Below are 18,344 nucleotides of genomic sequence, written 5' to 3'. Positions count from 1 at the left end.
GCCTACAAAGTGTCATAGCTTTCAGGTGTAGAGATTTCTTTTAATTTTCAGTAATATCTCTTGACCTGCTTATCACCATCTACAGCAGTGTCTGTAAGGTGTTTATTATTTTTGTTAGCCCTTTACCAGCTCTCATAATCAGGCCTTTAAAGTAAAGCACGACTTCACTAATCTGGAGTACTTCTTTTACCGAAGGGCTGAGCGGAGTCACCTAAAAGCCATTTTCCATAGAGGTTGAGTGACCCCCAAGTTTAGGTGACTCGGGGAGACACGAGTGGTCAGCACTCCTGAAAAACAGACAGAGAGAGTACAACATGGCCACGTGTTCATCAGCCAGTGTTCTCCTGCCGTTTGATTTCCAGGGGAAATGGATTTTATCCTAACGGCAGAAAATGAGACTCCGCAACTGGAAGTGCCTCAAAGTACCAGATAGTTTGTAAAAGGGACACTTGAGCCTTTAAGTGCATTCATTATTATTCCTTAACTGCAATGCTTGGCTGCAAAAAAAAAAAAACAGAAAGGTTTTTAGTTAGGTTCTTAGCTAGGAAGAACTGGCAATGCCCCACTAGATTTAGCCCTAAAAATTCCCATTTTGTGTTTGCTAGAGGAATCTTCTGATATCTGTTACTGAGAACTACTGCAAAAATCAGTGCGGCTGAGTACCCCATGCCTGTCAAAGTGACCTCATTATTTTCCATACTTGCCACTCTAACAAAGAAAGAAGCAGAGTGGCAAAGCTACTGGCCGTGAGTGGCAAACACTGTTCGAAATTACTCACCCCCTTGACACTTCTAGGTTTGTTACCGAGACCCTTACAAGAGGAGTAATTTTCTTGTGAGTAATTCAGTCAATCTGGCTAGACAGGGCTAGAGTGCTTCTAAGAACCTCTCTTTTATGTGAAAAGGAAAAAAGCCATCGAGTGGATAATCCTTTTATAAGGTTTATTCCCGCACTGACTTTGATGTGGGCTGTCAGTAATTACCTCTGCCCCTTTGTTCCACTCTCACAGTCCCCTCACTTCAAGACGTAATGGCATCTCTTCTACATAAAGTCAATAGATTTGTTTCTCCTTCTCCTTTCTGGTCCCCTGGATTGCCGCAGCATCCATTTTGTAAAGCGGGACCTGAAGGTGCTCAGCAGCTCCCTGAAAACACCAAACGCGGTGAAAGGCAGGGTGGCATACATGGCTCATCTAAGTCCTGGCAAACTCATAGGGAAGAGTAAGATTTCTCCTCACTTGCTGAGTTAAAGCAAAACAAAAGGACACACAGCAGTGACGGTGCTGTTAACATGACAAACACATCGTGACAAATTCTTACCTTAATGGCATTTGCTCAACGGCAGGGGTCTGGCCAGCTGATCCCTGCGGGCCAGCCGGAGCTGTCTGTAGCCATTAGGGCTGTCTCGTAGCCCAGACGTGATGAATAGGTTGCTTACTAACTAGATGACACGGTTGTATTTGTTTTCCATACCTGTCGACCAGTGCTCTGCCATAGTGTTGGCTGACTCTGTTTACGTTGGTCTAATCGAGCGTTATTTAAAGCTTAACACCGCTTTCTGACCCAGGTGCGGGAAAGGGCATTTCCAGACAGGAGGGGACCATCTGAAGGTGGCAAAGGACAACAACAGATTTCCTCACTCTTCATTCCCTGGCAGTTCTTTCAGTGCATCTGAAAGAGATGTTTGTAAAATACGAGCCAAAGTCTTCTCGCTTTGTGTTGGTGTAAGCTACACGTCACCCTGCTGCAGTTATGGGTATCATCAGGAGGAACTGGTGTGAGGGGAAGCAGAACTGTGCCCCAAATCCTGTGGTCCTGCAGAATTTATGCAATCCCCCTCATTTTGCCAAGCCAGATAAGGAGTGGCGAGTACTCCCAGCTAGCTAGCGCACCCCTCTAGTGCTCATTTGCTTGTCCTCGCCTGATTCACACACCATCTTTTGCCCCCTCCAAGATCTGTTCTCACTTCTTCTACCTCTTTTTCTGTTCGCTCCCTCTGGCTCTCCAAGAACAGCAATTTCATTCCCTTGGCACACAGGCTCCTAACTCCTCTCTTTGCCCGTCTGCATTTGCGTTGTTCCTCCTCCCCACATCCTCCATCCACTGACACCAACTTTATCAATTTGACTACTGATTCACTCCCCAGACCTCACAAACCCTACGATTTCTACAGCTGGCACTCAGCTCAGCCTCATTCCTGGCTCTCCACCACGGCCTCTTGTGCTCGTCGTCCCATAGACGAGACACCAGTGATGGGCCTGCTCTGCTATCTGCCATCCCCCTGAGGATGGACGAGGCAGGTATGGTAGGCAGGGTGCCAGCAACTCCTTGAGGTGACACATGCCACAGTTGTAGGTCAGTGCCGTAGTCCATCCCTCTCCTATCATATGACACATTGCATAGGGACTCAAACGTTGGAGAAAACTGAGACTTTCATGCCTTCCACAAGGCTGAAAATTCTTCTCTCGTTTTGCCTTTCACTTCCAACCTCTTCAGGACAAGCCCAGCAGTGAGGTCTTACTGGACCATCAAAGATCTGACCCACAGCCTGCTACTGCAGTCTTGTCCAACAGAACCAGTTGTGCTGAATAAACTCTTCTCAATTACAGCAGTTGCTGTAACTCCTCATGGGGAAACTTCTAGCTATGTATATCCCATAGGGCTTATTCCCATTCTGAAGTCCTTTGCGGAGGCGGCATGGAGGGTGACTCTGGTCTGCTACTGCGAACTTGCATTTCTAGGTTTCACAACGCAGTGAATAGTCTGGGTGTAATCATCGCACAGGTTTCGTCTTTGCAAGCTGAGACAAAAATGGCATTTAGTTTGCAGACTCACGTGTGGGATGAAATTGCTACTTTAACTACTAAATCGGGAGCTCAATCAGTAGGGAAAGCACACTGGACTAAATTCAGCCTGTGCGTAATCACAGGGGTTGCCTGAAGGCTGCATTGGATCTGACTGGTCTGATTCTGTTGTCCCTTTCACATGATTCACCTCATCTAGTTCCAGTCATTTTATTAGAATTTGAGTCAGTGGTGGATCTTCTTTGCAATTCAAAAATTGTTGTTTTGTTTTTTTTTTTTCCTGGGCTTTATCACCTCACACAGCCCACCAGCCCTCATATCTGTAAACCAGTTTCTAAAAGGGCAAAATCCTCCTGCAGCAGAGGGTGATGAAGTTCGTGATGTTCCTGAGCTCTCGGGTAAGGTACTGGCAGCTCCTGACGGGTCCCCGGAGAAGCCCTGCTTCCTGCACAAGGGACCTTTATCCTTCTTGCAGGGTTGTTCCACTTTTCCAGAGGGATATAATGATGGATCCCAGACTTTTATTGACTTTTCAGGTACACTGGCCTCAGGCCTTGAAGATAACAATCCAGGTCTTCAACTGGATTTGGTAATCTATGGGCAGCCAGCACAGCCATGCTTCCTTTTGGGTGCCCATGAACCTCTTGAAGACATTCACATCTAGGATTCAAGGGCTTCTGTAAAAGCTCTCTACTCTTCATTTACCCCTAAGATCAGCCTGCCTCAATGCTTCCCAATTAGTAGAGCGGTTTCTCTGTAGTGTCCCCGTGATCTTTCAGGGACAGCTTCTGGAAATGCAGGAGATTGCTCTCCTCTGTCTCCAGCCTCTGACCTTGCATCCTTGCTGAAACAACCTTTGTTATCTGGCAGAGGACCTCTCTAAGTGCTGAATCTTTTCTTGACGTGTTTTGAGTCACTAAACTACCAGAATAAAATTCAAGTGGGGTCAAGTTTTCCTATAAATTCTGAAGTAATTGATAGTGGAAACGGATCTCACTGACCAGTCTGTAGGGCCGGTAGCATCAGTTGAGCTGCTCACCCTCAGCTCCCTCTATGGTGAATGAAAAGCAATTGCACTTTCAAGTGCAATGTTTGTCACCTGTGATAGCTCCCTGCAGTATGGTAACACAAACTGTGCCCTAGACATGCGTAAAGGCAGTATAGATCAATGCCTTAAGTGCAGATGTTTACACTGAGGGATCTGAAGTTAACTGATATGAATCCCACCATTGAGGTTGATGAATTTGTAGCTTCAGAAACTAGATGGACCAAAAAGCACGTGGCAGGTCCAGGTGAACTGAAGAGATGAAGCTGCTTGGTGATGCTGAGGAAGGCAAAAACCATCCTGACTGCAAATTCTGAGATGGGCCTAAGCCTAAGGCGGTGAGCCATGATCACACACCTCACAGGAACGCTTCAGCTCCCTCTCTGTGGGATTGCCATGTAGTGACCACACATGGCTTTCTGAGGGCAAAAGCTTGGAGGACGAAGCATGGTGGTCATGGGAGAAGGTGCGGCATTAACGAGCTCCTGAGCCATGTGAGCTTTCAAAGAGATGCCGGGATGCTTGGTTCATCAACAGATGATTTACTGACAGGCTGGGGCAAACATTGCTATCATGCGCAGTGCGTGAGTGGAGCACTCCTGGAGTATGTGCAAACATCCCTGAGCAAAACATGCAAGATGCAGGAGCATGCCCAAACTCTACATTTTATTTTCTCCCAGGTGCTGCCACAGGCATGACTGCTGCTACGACAAGGCAGAGAAGGAAGGCTGCAGCCCCAAGGCGCAGACGTACCGGTGGGCGTGCGAGCAGAACGCCGTGCGGTGCGGTAAGGAAATGCTCGCTCGCGCTGGGTTCGTTTTGTTCCCTCCTCCGCAGATGCTAGGCTGACTGAGGAGCTTTGTGGGCCTCAGAGGTAGGTCTGTATAAGCTGAACTGCTTTAGGCAGTGTCCATTCTCCTCCGAGCTCTATTCCCATCCCTTGCCTGGATCGCTAGGCTTGCCGAGAGACCCCAGCTGGAGCTGGGAGGAATGCTGGAGCCCCAGTACCACCTGTTCCACGTAACCTGAGTCCCCCCCAGGCTGAAGAGTAGGAATGGGGGCCATGGAGCCAACAAGCCATCAGCAGGGCTGTTCACTTTTTGACTTACCATTATATACTACTAGAGAAGAGCCATGTTGTTACTCATGACTGCAAGAAAGGTTAAAGAGGGCACCATCCTGCGTCTCAGCCTTGTGTGGGGCTCCAGCCTAAAGCCCTAGGGCTCCAGCAGGGATTTTGGAAGCCTGCAGAATTGAATGCTCTCGAGCGCCGCAGGCATACAGCGAGTGGAGGCTGCGCTCAGCTCTACAGTTGGTACCCAGTCAAGAAGGTCTTGAATTGCAGTCACAGCCCGTCAGTGGCTCGCACCAGTTTGTTTTGACATACGCCAGATGACTTGAGTCTTAGAATTCGTCACTTCTATTTCTAAGTCTCTAAAATGTCCCTGATGGTAAAATCCATTGTAGAACACTTCAAAAGTTTGAAAAGAAACACGTGAGAGCAAAACTTGTCCCCATAGCATCAAAGCTACTTGCTTGAACATTAAAAGACTATTTTTACCTCGTCAGAAGCCCATATTCTACAGGTGCAATCCTCAGCCTCTCCAGCAGCTGAAAATGTGCCAGCAGATACAGGCTGTGGCACAACACATCCGCAGCTGATTTTTTCCAAGTGCCAGAACAACCTATTAAATACAAAGTGCTGGCTAAGGAATGCATTGCTTTAATGTATTGCTTTAATGCTTTAATGTATTGCTTTAATGCTCTCCCTCCCACTTACCCATATTTCCATAGCTGGCTGATATTTTCTGCTAGCTATTTTTATATGGAAAAAAAAAAATCATCTTGTTTCTTTTCACTGTGAAGGAACAATCCCAGTTGTGGATGTGAGACGTATCATCGAGTCCACGAGACACGCAAAGTACATGTCCCGTAAGGGTGCACTGGGCTGCAGTAGCTCCAACCTGGCTAACAAGCATTAGTTAAACAAATGCCATTAATTCCTTAACTGATGCCCCAGCAAGGCCTGAGAAGCATCCGTCAACTGTTCTCCAAAAGCCCTCAGCAGGCTTCACTTCCCCTGACATCCCCCACGGGGAGGGATAAGAAAAATGCCTCCTGAAGGCAAATTTCCTACCCCAGGCTATGGCACAGCAGGTTCTACTGAGGTGTGAAGGTATGATGTCTGAGCCCATTCAAACAAAGTGGGTGAAGAATTGAATTTCCAGGCATGCTTGCTGGGCCTAGGGTAATGATGGCCAGAAACATAAGAAGCAGATCTGCTTGCACTGTCCTTTCTATGCAAGAGGATGTAAATGCCTGTTGCCTGGCACTGTATCATAAACACAGGTGTTTTCAGGTAAATTAAACAAAGTCATTCTATCTGGGACTTCTCCTTTTGCTACTGTTAGGCAGTTTTGTTCATGGAATGAAAAAAATTGATGAAACCATATTTTTCAGGCCAAATATGCCATCCCGTGTAGGCAAGTTCCATTCAATAAATATCTGGAATACAGAGAAGGCTGTAAGTCATGGGGGCTGGTCAAAAAAATCATCCTGCTCTAACAGAAATGACTGCCAAGCCAGACTCTTGTACTCACAGTGCTTGGCACGGCATAGGAAGAACTCAAGGAGCAGAGGGCAAGGAGAAAATGAGGCAGGACTGGCAGCTAAGAAAAAAATGGACTTAGTGCTGCATCCTCATCGGTGGGACCCTTGAAACACTTTTTTCTTTTCAGACAAGCTGAAGAAATACGGGCTCTTGTTATTTATCAGATACAGGGTTGATCCAGCAAAGTCCAGTGAAATCTGGAAAGATTCCTGTACTCTTTGCAGTTGGTTTTGGAGCAAAGCCCATGCGCGCCGGCATGAAGTCACGCTTTAAACCACGCCTAGCGCGGGGTCTGGTGGGTGTTAGATAATCTAGAGTAGCAGCCTCAAATAAACAAGGCACTGTGCTTTGAAATAATATTAGCCCAACGGCTGCATTTAAGCCACCTGTAAGTGGGATGGGGTTCATTAACCCAAAAATCAGTTATTTGCAATGTAGCCACCTGAGCTAGTTGCTTTGATGTTCCTTATGGTCCTTACCTAGTCATGTAGCCATATAATTGCATTATAAATAGTTCCATACATATGATTTTGATCAGCTTCGTTAGCTGCTGACTCATAAAAATCTGGTACCTGCCACAGCGTTCCTTGGGTCCTCTGCCGTGATCAGAGAGACGTAAGAGCAACTCACGGAGCGCCAGTGTAGGATGCCTGGTGGGTGCTTCTACACCCTCAGGTTTCCGAATGTCCCTCCGGGAGACTCTTCCTTTCAAAGCAGCATTTTTTCTTTTGAAATTGGTCTGATTTGCAGAGGGAGGAGTTAAAAGGGAAGTTGACTGACGGAGGGAAAACGGAATATTTTTAGCTCAGGCTAAGCTAAAATAATTTTCTTTTTTACCATCGGCCGCTGAACCAAACCCCCATTGTTCGCACAGCTCTAGAAGCGGGGAGCACTCTGTGCTGGGCAAATTTTTATAAGTATTGTCAATTTACATTTAGCTGCTACTTTCTGGTGCTCTTGGTCACAGTTAAGGTCAGAGACAGGACAGGGGAGGGTCAGATCCACACATAACACAACACGTTGGTCCTTCTCTCTTCCTGCTCCCACAGCCTCTGTTCCCTAAGAACTGTTTTATTAGGGAATTGTTCCTCTTAAAACTGTTTCTTGCTGTCATCCGATACAGAATCTCTCATCCTCTGCTCCCATTTTCTTTTGCAGATAACCTGACAGACCGATGTGAAAAAATGGTGTGCCTGTGTGACCAAGAAGCAGCCAAGTGTTGGGGAGCAGCGCCGTACAACCCACACTTCATCCTCTGGCCAGACTTTCTGTGTGGACAGACTCATCCCACCTGCCATTTCAGATATGGGGGGGCAGAATAGTCTTTTGGGGAGCTTTCTTCTAACCCTTTGAATCGGAAAGTACTGGAATAAAATTTTACCTCTTTTACCAGAGCTAACAGTGGTGTGAGAGAATTTCTATCAGGCCAGGTTTATGGGGAGGAGAGGCAGGGAAAAATATATGCTGAAGTAAGGATAAGATCCTGCTCTGCTTCTGCTTTGCAGAAATGGAGGGTTCGGTCTGCAAGTGCAGTGAGAACACATTACCCGTCACCAAATGGCTTTTTTTTCCTTTCACACTGCCTGACCTTCAGCTCCCACACATTTGCACATGATTTGGAAAATATGTAGGGACTTCTGCTGGACTGGTTCGTAAAGAAATAATAAAATCCATCTCTGTGAAAAGCTACACTGGCCTTTGAAGACCCAAGGTGTGCCAGTCTGGAAGTAGAGTGACTCACTTTATTTTCCTGGATATGCAGGAGGAGTGGGGACATCAAAGAGGGAGGTTACCTCTTTATTCCTTATATTTCCTGGACCTGCAGGAGGATTTCTGCTTCCTACCAAAAGGAAAAGCAGAGTCTGGCCCAGGGGAGGGCTCCATCCGTTCTTGCAGGGGCGGGTGTGTTTCTTGGCTTGCACAGCCAGCTGTCTTATCCCTTGTGCTCCTGCCTCGCAGCACTGGGGACACTTCTGGGGCACGTTCAACGGAAAGCAGAGTTACACCGGGCGACCGCTGTTACAACGCCAGCGAGGGTTTCTGACTTGTACTAGTTGGCACACCTGTACTTTGCAAAAGAAGATATTGCTTAGCTGCCACACAGGCTTTAGAGCTGATATGCTGCTCTCCTACACAGGTATTAGCATATTCCCCAGTCGCCGACCACCTGGGAATCAGTTATTTTCATGTCAGGAAACTGGGGCTGTGCTTATTAGTCACATAAGCAAAACTTTCTTCTCTCCTTTTTTTAAGGGTATTAGAGGCTTCTATTGACACACTACGTTTCCTTCTGGCAAGAGTAAAACACAGTCCCGTTCTTTCAGGCAGGAGTAGCGACGTTCAAGTGGGCCGCCTTTGCCGCTTCGTTACAAGCCTGTAGGCTGGAGCGAGCCAACAAGACAAGAGCCTCTAAGGGTGGCACAGACAGACGGGAGCCACTGCTGCACCCCCAGAAGCAAGACGTGGTTTCCTCGGGTAGGTGTTGGGAGCTGGGGGGCCTGGGTAGCTCAGGCTCCTTCTGAAGCACAGCTGACAACCTTGGAGTACCACCTTTAAAATCAGAAGTAATGGCAGGGGAAGACCCAAGGTAGCACATCAGAGTGTAGAGTCTGAGATACGTGGCCAAACTAAGCGGGGTTTTGGCTGGTGATAATACAAATTTCTTTACAAAAGGCTGGTTTGCTCCTCGCTGCAGGAGGATGCTGAATACACCACTGGGGCTGTCAAAGCTGCAGGAAAAAGAAACAGACTAACAAAAATAAAAATGCCAAAGACAAGATGTACTGAGGCGAAAGCTTTTATTCCATCTAGAGCTCCGTTTTTCGCCTACAGGGCATCAGAAGTTGTTCCACCTGTAGGCTTTGCATCTTCCAGTGACTCCTGTAATGCTGCACCTCACGCTACGCCGAGCAAGAAGGAAAGAGAGCGATTGAGCGACACAGTTAGTACAACACAATAAACTCTTCCGAGGCTTTCTGGCAAGTAAAGAAGCCGTGAACTCTGTTCATGCAGGGGATTTGCAAAGGGATGATGCTGCCTGGGCAGCATCAGCCTAGGGTTGCGGGTGGGCTTCTCAGCAAGGGCTGGGAGACCCTGCCCGGCAAGCAGGGCCAGAGCTCCTGGCCGTGTCCCTGTCCCCACCGCGCTGGCCATCAGGTGGCGGCAGCGCTCCAGTGAATGCCAAGAGCAGCTCTTCCTTCAGCCCTTCAGGGATGGGATTTTATTTTTTTTTTCAGCAGGCCGAGCAAGATTTTGGAGTGCTGGGAGAAAAGGTGCAACTCACACGGCTCCCCACTGAAAGCAAAAAGTCAGCTGAGCTCGGTCTGAACCGCAGATCGCATCTTGGGTTGCACAAAATGGGAACTAAGCTTGTTTGAAAATCCAGCCTTCGGTGTCAGTCTACTCTAATGAGACCAGCTGGCAGGGCTGGAGAAAACAGGCGAGCTTTCGAGTACATCAGCCTCTTCTCAGGCCATTTCTTTGGCTCATGTGTGATGAAAACATCTGGTTTTCCCAACCCGATCAGCTGATCTGATAAAAGATATTACTGGGCTTTACAAACCACACCTCAAACACACACTTTGGCTTCGTAGGCTTTCTGTACGCGAGCGTTACAAGAGTATGGATGTAAGCATGTAGTTGGCGGGAGGAAGAACCATCCTTCAGGATGGGGCTGGACTAGATGACCTTTAAAAGTCCCTTCCCACCCAAACTATTCTGTGAACCGATGAACCTAAAAGAACCAAAGGAGACTCAGGACTTCATTAAAAGAAGCAACAACTCTTTGCCGAAAGTGGCGATTAAAGAAGATCCTATTGTTTTTATATAGGTAACTTATTAGGCCCATGCATGAAGCTCTACCCAACATAAACAAAGAACTGTTTGAAAAAGAGATGGAGTATAGAGTCAGCCCTGTTAGAGTTTCATCCACGCTGCTTATTTCCTTGAACCAGATGCCTTGTCTGAGCAGAGGTAAGCAAATGGCTAATTCCTCCTTGAGTTAAAAAGAAAGGTACCTTTGGAAATAGGCAATTGGGTTCATCTTTCTAGCAAGGGATTGCAGATTGTGGTTCGTGATCCTTACCTTGGCGAGAGCCTTGTCTCGTGCAGAGGACGCACCTCCTCAGCTGTGGGGTTAAAACAATGATCAGAACCACTACGCCTCCGATACCAGCCGCCACAACCCCGATGATGGTTCCAATGGATTCTTCTATACCAAACAAGCCTGGGGGAGAAGGGAAGGTAGAGAGAGTAACATCAGGTGTCGTCCCGGCAAGTATATGCAATGCAGCCAGCACGTTTTCTGCAGTGGCTGCAGAGGAAGCTACTTATTATGATATCGATTATGCTGATGTCTTGTCTGACATGAAATCATGGGCTTCTACGTGGGAGAAAGCGTATTGCACTATGGAGGTATTGATTTTTTTCATTCCTTTGTAGGAAGCTGCTATGCTTTCTGGGGACTGAGGGGTAGGACAACCCCCCATCTCCCTAGCAATCTCTCTTAACAGCTGGATGCTACTGGGCTGGCAAAAGATGCTGCTGCCAGAATTAATGGGACTTATGCCTGTACGCTTTATTTTCAAATAGAAAAAAATACTTTGACAATTTTGAGAAATTCATCAGTCTCCCCATCTACCTCCAAAGGGGGCAGCACCAGAGGGTGGGCAGAGCTCCACTGAAGTCCTTTCTATGATTCGATGCTCTTTGGGACTGTTGCATGGCAGAGGTGGGATAATCCCATTTTCTTTGAGATAAGAGCATTTTGGCATCCTGGCTTTTTAATTTGTCAGGACTGAAGGATGATTCAGGAAGAGCCTTTGGTCAGGTGAGCACAGTAGGATGGACTGTTACAAGGGTTATGGGACGCGGCATGGAGAGCATCTGTCCTGTAGCGTCGAGGCTGCCAGAGTAGGAGTGTCTCTTTAGAGAGAGGGGACTGGCTGGGCAATGGCACAAGACTGACCTGATCAGATTTTAAGTGACTCCCGTAACTCATGGTAGTCATTTCGCCATGTGACTCACCCAGGAAGGGTAATAAAAGAATGGTTCAAAAGCCTTCCAGTCTTATCTACAATTACAGTACGATCAGGCATTCATTACGCATCTCTGTGGGGTTGTATTTAAGCTTCACTGGAAAATTTGGACAGTTTTGCTACTATATTCATGCACAGATTTCTGAGCATTGGACCACCCGTTCACAGGAGTAGCTGCCACTCTGTGCTACCTAGCCAAACGGATGGACATCCCGCAGCTCACCAGTAAAAAATCAGTAAAAAACCCCATCCCCTCCTCCCGCATACAGGGAGGTATCCTGTAGCTTAAACCCATTTGCGGGGCTGCTCATTTCATCAGGAAAGTGAGGGCAGTGAAGGTGCTGCAGAACCATAACTCACCTTACTCCAAAATATATGTCATTTGCTTCCTGTAACGGACAAGTTAACAGAGTCAGCTCATTTCTCCTTTTAATTTTAGATAAGTTTTTGAACAGTCTGGATTTGTGGCACATACCATTTCTTTGTGAATTATATTTCTCATATTCTCTTGTCCCTTTAACCCAGGCATAGTACAGAAATGATATATTTAATCTTCTTGGGAACACAGAAAGGCAATTACACTGGACAGGGTGCAGACGTTGCAAGGGTAACCTGCGCTACTGAGACTATGAGATCAAGCCAACGGGAGACCTCATCAGACGCATGACCAAGCCCTTGCAGGGGGCCACAGTTGTCTTGCCTTGTTAGTGCTACGGTTTAAATTGAGTAGTTCTATAAAAATTAGTAAGGGAAGAACTCGGGCTCAAAAGGGCAAAGGCTTAGTGAATCCCAGTGAGCTAGAAGCTTTGGTAATGAATAAGGGGGAAATGGCACGTGCATAATTTACTCTTGACACAGAAGGTGCTCTTTTTTTGTTAATTAGATAATAAGATAATAAACCTTCTGATGTGTTGATTTGTTGGGACTGGGATGTGTTTAGCCTGCATAAAAAGGAAAGCTGCTTTGACATTTCCAGCTGAAAAAGGCGAAGCAAGTTATCTCCTTACTTAATATGCCTAGTGTCTATTTGTGAGGCTAAGAAAATACAGCATGGCACTTATAATGCTACTCTGATTTTAATGTGAGTGAAGTTAAGCAGAAATTATATAAGGTGATCCTCATGTTTATTGTGGGACTGCTTATGTCATCCCGAGTTAAGGAACGAATATGCAAGTCAGCAGGTTGGAGAGAAATAACATCAAAAAAACGGAATTTGGAGCTGTTCCCCGAGACGGTATCTTGACACCTGTCACTCATGGGGGTTCTGCCAAACAGAGCTGTGAGTACAAGAGAACTTGTCCGACTGTTTCGTTCTTGGCACTGACTTTGATTTTAGTAATAAAATTATTCCTTCTTTTTTTGGTTGTAAATGCCCCTCCTTATAATAATACCTGTGTGACTGTTTAGAGAGGCAAGCCAATCAAAATTAGGTGGCCTCATGAAAACAATCAGAAATGCTCTAGAGCAATTACACTCCGTGACACCAGGCCCTACCTGCTAGAGGCCAAAGAGGCCAACTTTCCTCTTTCTGCAAGCGTGTAGACCAGCTTTGGAGGAGAAAGAGGGAGAAAAGAGGTAAATAATATCAAATATTACCCAGAGCCCTCCTGATCCTGAGCTTTGTGCCATCTCCTGTCACCACCTTCCCGTCCGGAAGCGTAACCTCACAGAAATAAATACCATGGTCGCTGGTTGTCACATTGAGGATCACCAGGGAGGCATCCCCTTGGGACAAGTGTCCTCTCAGGAAAACCCGGGAGTTATTTGGCAAGACGGTCACATTGTTTTCTAGCAGGTCCATCTGCCCCTTTTCATCTTCTTTGTACCACTTCACCAGCAGGTCAGTCAGGGAAGGACGTCGTGGACTGTTAAAGTGGCAATTTAAGACCACAGTTTCTCCCTCTTTGGCTTTTTCCTTGGCTGGTGTTTGAGTGACCACAAGGTGCCACGGCTCAGGGGTTGTCAACAACGAAGGCTGTGCTGCCGCATGAGTTACAGCTGCATTCTCCTTGCTTGCACTTCCACCACTAACACCAACATCTGTACCGGGAAAGAGAAAGAAGAGGAGGGCTGAGGGTGACAGGACGATAAACCTTCCAGCTGCTCCTGAGCTCTAACCAGCACAAAGAATGGCTCCTGGAATGAGGACTTGAGGGTAGTCACTATGATGACGATAGGGATTTTTGTCCTAGTTCTTGCTTAGATTATGTTCGTGTGTACAGAGAGGGTCTTCTCCTGATCCTCAGTTCCTTTCTGCTGCCATACTAGAGGAAGATTAATGCCACTGGCCAGTGGCTTTGGGTGAAATTTGGAGTTCATTCAGCCACATTCCCACCTGGAACACTAACCTCTTTCTTCCCACCCTAAAAAGTCTCGGGGCCTGATGTTCCTGCCTCAACTGCTTTTGAGGCAAAGCAAAAAATGCACATACGCTTACACACAGGCAGCTCTGTCCTGACAAGTACAGTGAATATGTGTGCATCCTAATGCATCTGCCTGCATCCCGAAACATAATGTGAGGAGCTTAGAAGTTCTGGCATGCACTTCCAGTTCCAGGATAGGAAATCTTGAAATTGTGGGAAGAATCTCCATTGCCAGAGACTGAACCGCCAGCAGATGCTATCAGCAACCTGGGGGATGGCACCTTAACATTCTGCAGGTATTGATACTGAGGGTGCCATCTATTCTCTGTGAAGGGACCACATTGTCCTGCCACTCCTTGTTAGGAAAATATGGACAACACACCTGTAGTAGAGATTTAAACCTGCCTTCTCTCACTCAGCTGCTAATCATAGTATCAAACAGCCTTGAGCTGAGTAGTGTGAGTGGAGCTCATTTCTGGAAACAAGCCTAGGCTCAGAAGATGAGAGGAATAGTTGCTGTCTCAAAAAGAGGGAAAAACAAACTCTTAAAAATAAGCCAACAGCTGTCACCAGGAAAGATTTCAGACCAATTTTTGGAAAAGTTTCTTCTGTTGTTTTATTTTCTTCAAGTGAAATAGTCTCCCTTCGTGCTAGTCGGTTCGGTCTCAAGGACTGCAGACCATTCCACAGCGAAGGTCTTGATTTTCCATTGTCTGGAGTCTTTTACTGCCATCCAAAGGGTGTGAAAGTCTATTGTCTGGGTCTGCTAAAGCTGCACAATGACAATAGCCTCTCTGTGCTCAGGGACAAATGGCTCAAGGCAATGGAAAACCAAAGCCCTTGACGATGGGTTTGAGAGTTACTTGAGTGGCTCCTCGAGGCATGCTTGTACACAAAATCATGGTTGTATTCCCAGTTATTATTATTTATGACTCATATGGGAATAGCACTGACAATGTCTGTCAGACAGCAGGGCTCTGTTGTTCTAGGTGCCTTATAAAAGGATGGTGTATGGAGCTTACAGCTTAAGTATCAGACGAGAGATAACTCATGGATGCAAAAATATAGAAAATACAAGCTGGCTATGAAACCAGGCAACAGCTGAGCACATGAAACCCCTTCAGAGCTGTTTGGTGCTCTGTGCTTTTACCTCAAAGTAAAAATTTTGGCCTTATAACTGGAACACTGACCCATGGGAATTGGATGCCTGAGAATTACGTACCTAAATATTATTGTAGTTTTGGATCCAGTCCCCTAAAATGAGCAGTCCTTATTAAAGATACTGGATGAAATATTATCCTCATGTTCATACATAATCCTACCGATGAGCCAGCCCACTGGAGCTTCTTGGGGGGATCTGAGGTCCAGTTTTTCCCTTTCCAGTGAGATAACAGTGTAACGATGCAGCAGTCATAAAAGCTGAAGTACCTTGACAAGGTACTTTGACGAAGTACGAAGCGTAGTTGAAATACTCGACAAAGCTGATGGCAGCTTGACATATTACAGTCTTTGTGCATCAAAAATTCTGATGTGATATATTTGGTTATTTGTTAGAGTGAATTTGAGCAGTTTTGTCATGAGTACTCTTTTAAATTCTCTGTTCGTTAACCATTATCTCCACTGGATACTGCTGCTTTAGCTAGAGCAGTATGTGCTGCTGCTATCTCGTGTTCAAGGAATGGCCACAGAATTTCTTTCCCACTACAGCTATTCCAGCCTTACCATACACACCCCCCTGCAACGCAATTGTAATTTTTATTCCTTTTAGTGATGTAAAAGGTATCGTTTTTACACAGTCACTTAGTGGCATTGAGAACAAAAGCGAGCAGAAACAATGTGCTTTGATGTTGCGTCTGTTCAAAATGAGTTTTATTTGCACCTCCTATCATGAAATAACTGGCTTTGTCATCTGTGTTATCCCACATCTTTGATTCAATACATATCATGTAACTCACAGCTAATTAGAAAAATCAAAACGCAAGAGGGGCAGGCTGTATCGTTTCACCCCAGCTCTGTTTGGGGGTTTCACTGAGAAGGTCACAGCACAGCCTCTATTTTTCATTCTTCCTTTCTTTCTTTCTTTTTTCTTTTGTAAGGTTGCAAAACTGGAACATACTAGTTCACTGGTATTCAAATACACAATGCCCTTATCATCCTGGCATCTGGGAGCATGCCATGCCAAATGCCTTGCTGACTCTGCTTCAAAGCTCTTTTTAAGTCAATCACTTCGTTAGCAGTGATGTGTAGGTCCCCTGTCCTGCGGGTTGGAGGGCTCAGTCCCTGATGGAGAGGAATGCAAGGCTTTTTGGTGAAAGCACTTGAGCTAGACAGAGTACAGAGAAATACAGCATGGATGATCCTGTCTTGACCTGGAAAAATGATTAGATGTAGTAATAGGTCATTGTCATACGAAGTCGGTAGTTCACGGCCAGTTTTCAGCCATGAGGGAAGAAAGCTCTCTGGGACTCCCTGTAATGTGACAGCGTTCTGCACATTTGCCAGCACTAATGGGACACCTACTAATCCATCAGCCTCCCCTTTATGTAATACTTTCCCATGTAAGGCCATGTCGTTGGCTGTGAATGAGAAATACACAAGGCAGGCTAGAGGAGGTGGGGTGGCAAAAGGAAAGAATAAAATATACCTGTGCTCTCTTCCAGTTCTGGAGCGTCTAACTCACTCTTTGATGCCTGGAGTAAACCTGAGCAGCCCTGCAAGCTTCTTCTGCCAGCTGCCAACAGCACCGGGGAACCAAAATGGTGGGTGGAGGTCAGTGCAAAATTTGCCCTTTCTAGTTGAGCCTCCTCTCCGTTGTTCACACTCAATAGATGGAGGAGAGCCTGAGGGCAAATAGGGCTCCATTTCCGACCCACATAAAAATCCTCTCATGCTGGAATGACCATCTTTCAGATGGTTTTGTGGGCTTTAGAGCTCAACTTCACACTCAGCTGGTGCCATGAGGGTGCTATATAGGCTGTATCCAGCTCCCAGTCGTCTACGATTAAGTGATCAATGACTGCACGTTGCTCATCTTAATTTATATGACTTTTGCCCTGGACTAGGTTGGCTTTCGCAAATGGATATGAATAACTACATTGTGATGATAACCGGTTGCTAATACATCAGAGAACTAAAATAGAAATGAAGCTTCTAGCAATGATGATACACAGCCTTTCTTCTTGAAAAAGACAGGCAAACACACTCTTGCTGAACATTTCTATTAGCTAAACAGGAATGTATCTATAAAGAAAAGTATGTTCTAATGCAGTGCACTACACTAGATATAGTTTTCCTGCATCCTGAGGAAGCCCTCTGTGGAAAGTTGCTTTTTGAAAAAAAGAAGAGACCCCCTCAAGCCAAACTCTAGGAATAAGCTATATTTCTTCTAATTAAGGAAGGTGGTTTATTACTCACCCACCAGCAAGATGAGGAAGAATGAAGACACTGCAGATCTGTAGAGCTTCCCAGTGTGCTGGCTCATAGTTGCTGAAGTGTATGGCCTCACCGTCTCTCCCTCCGGTAGTACGGGCAAAAAAAATATGTGTGTGTTATTGCAACAGGACCTCACATTCTGCCCAGTGAATGTCACACTTACTAAAGTTACCACAGCTCCGAGCTCACAGCGCTCTGCCCGCTGCCTGGATGATGGCCACGTTTGAAGTGACAACAATGACTTCCCGGGGGCTGTTCTGATCTCTCCCAGAGAAGATGCCGAAAATGCTCGGAGAGCAGAGGGAAGAAAATCTGTCGTTTTTTCGCTTTGGCCTTGTATAAACCAGACCTTTGGGCTGAGTACAGAATATCCAGCTATTCAAAAGGGGACCTCTCTTCTGCTGAACCCCTCCTTAGTGGAGGTGAGAAGAGAAGGAGCGTTGGCTTCACGTTCCGAGCAGCCGGACTCCTATCATCCTAATGCGCCATGGAAGGAAGTTACAGGAATTCACTATCTTTGTGGCTACATGCACGCGGTGTTTATAGGTAAAATGTATTCCCCGAAGTATTTTTTTTTTTCAGTGCAGAACAAATCCTTTTTCACCAAAAGTTGATTACTTAAACTCTATTTAAGTAAAGCTCGTCGACGCCACCAGGGTGGAGGGGAAAACTGCTAAAGCGGGTGGCCTATCTGCAAAACTAGCAGGTGTGCTCTGGAACGGAGTCTGGGTTAGCTGCAGCAGCCCCAAACAGGTAGCAGCCAGCCCCGCCAGCAACAAGGACCCACCAAAAAGCCCTCTCCACACCCTAAGGAAATCTGTCATCATGCTACTGTCATACGGCTTTCTTGAATACACTTTTAATAAATTCTGTGATCTGCATCTTTGCCTGTGGATGCTCCACAATAATGGCTTCAAGACATTCCACATCTGACTTGCAAAACTCCGCCGACCAAACAATGTCAAGAGGAACAACCCATGCCTCGAGTGACCACTCGTTGCTCTAGCTTTGATGTGGTGACACCTGCATCAGTGAAAGCAGGATAGGCTAGAGG

The 18,344-nt window shown here is 46.2% G+C and overlaps 2 protein-coding genes across 4 annotated transcripts in view; one reads left to right on the top strand and one right to left on the bottom strand.

Annotated features, from left to right (window-relative positions):
• LOC104014079 (phospholipase A2) overlaps positions 1-7,828 on the top strand; it is a 28,778-nt gene extending 20,950 nt beyond the window's left edge. For 2 of the 3 annotated variants that reach the window (XM_087757344.1, XM_009466674.2), the window contains 2 exons: positions 4,529-4,635; positions 7,618-7,828. In XM_087757344.1, coding sequence (XP_087613470.1) covers positions 4,529-4,635; positions 7,618-7,781 — 271 coding nt within the window. In that variant the 3' untranslated portion in view covers positions 7,782-7,828. Of the gene's footprint in view, positions 1-4,528; positions 4,636-5,714; positions 6,096-7,617 lie in introns of those variants that run through there. The other variant, XM_087757345.1, reaches the window with a different exon arrangement.
• Positions 7,829-8,779: 951 nt separating this feature from the next.
• LOC148055624 (uncharacterized) lies at positions 8,780-17,339 on the bottom strand. Its single transcript, XM_087756885.1, has 4 exons — positions 17,273-17,339; positions 13,092-13,535; positions 10,544-10,684; positions 8,780-8,868 (listed from the first exon to the last, which is right to left on the bottom strand). The coding sequence occupies exons 1-4, from the start codon at positions 17,337-17,339 to the stop codon at positions 8,780-8,782; spliced, it is 741 nt and encodes a 246-aa protein (XP_087613011.1).
• Positions 17,340-18,344: the final 1,005 nt, after the last annotated feature.

This window comes from Nipponia nippon, unplaced genomic scaffold (assembly GCF_047370975.1).
Source record: "Nipponia nippon isolate SJK-2023a ecotype South Korea unplaced genomic scaffold, ASM4737097v1 scaffold_2, whole genome shotgun sequence".
Lineage (NCBI taxonomy): Eukaryota > Metazoa > Chordata > Aves > Pelecaniformes > Threskiornithidae > Nipponia > Nipponia nippon.
The sequence above is the reverse complement of the archived record's forward strand: the minus strand, read 5'-3'. Positions and strand labels throughout refer to the sequence as shown.

What these genes read in the sequence shown, in the direction of transcription:
- LOC148055624 (XM_087756885.1), bottom strand. Translation starts at nt 17,339, where the DNA reads ATGAGCCAGCACACTGGGAAGCTCTACAGATCTGCAGTGTCTTCATTC. An exon ending in CAGGATCAGGAGGGCTCTGG is followed by an intron (nt 10,685 to 13,091) that starts GTAATATTTGAT and finishes CTTCTCCCCCAG; the next exon opens with GCTTGTTTGGTATAGAAGAA. An exon ending in GAGACAAGGCTCTCGCCAAG is followed by an intron (nt 8,869 to 10,543) that starts GTAAGGATCACG and finishes TGCCACCCTTAG; the next exon opens with AGGCTCTTGTCTTGTTGGCT.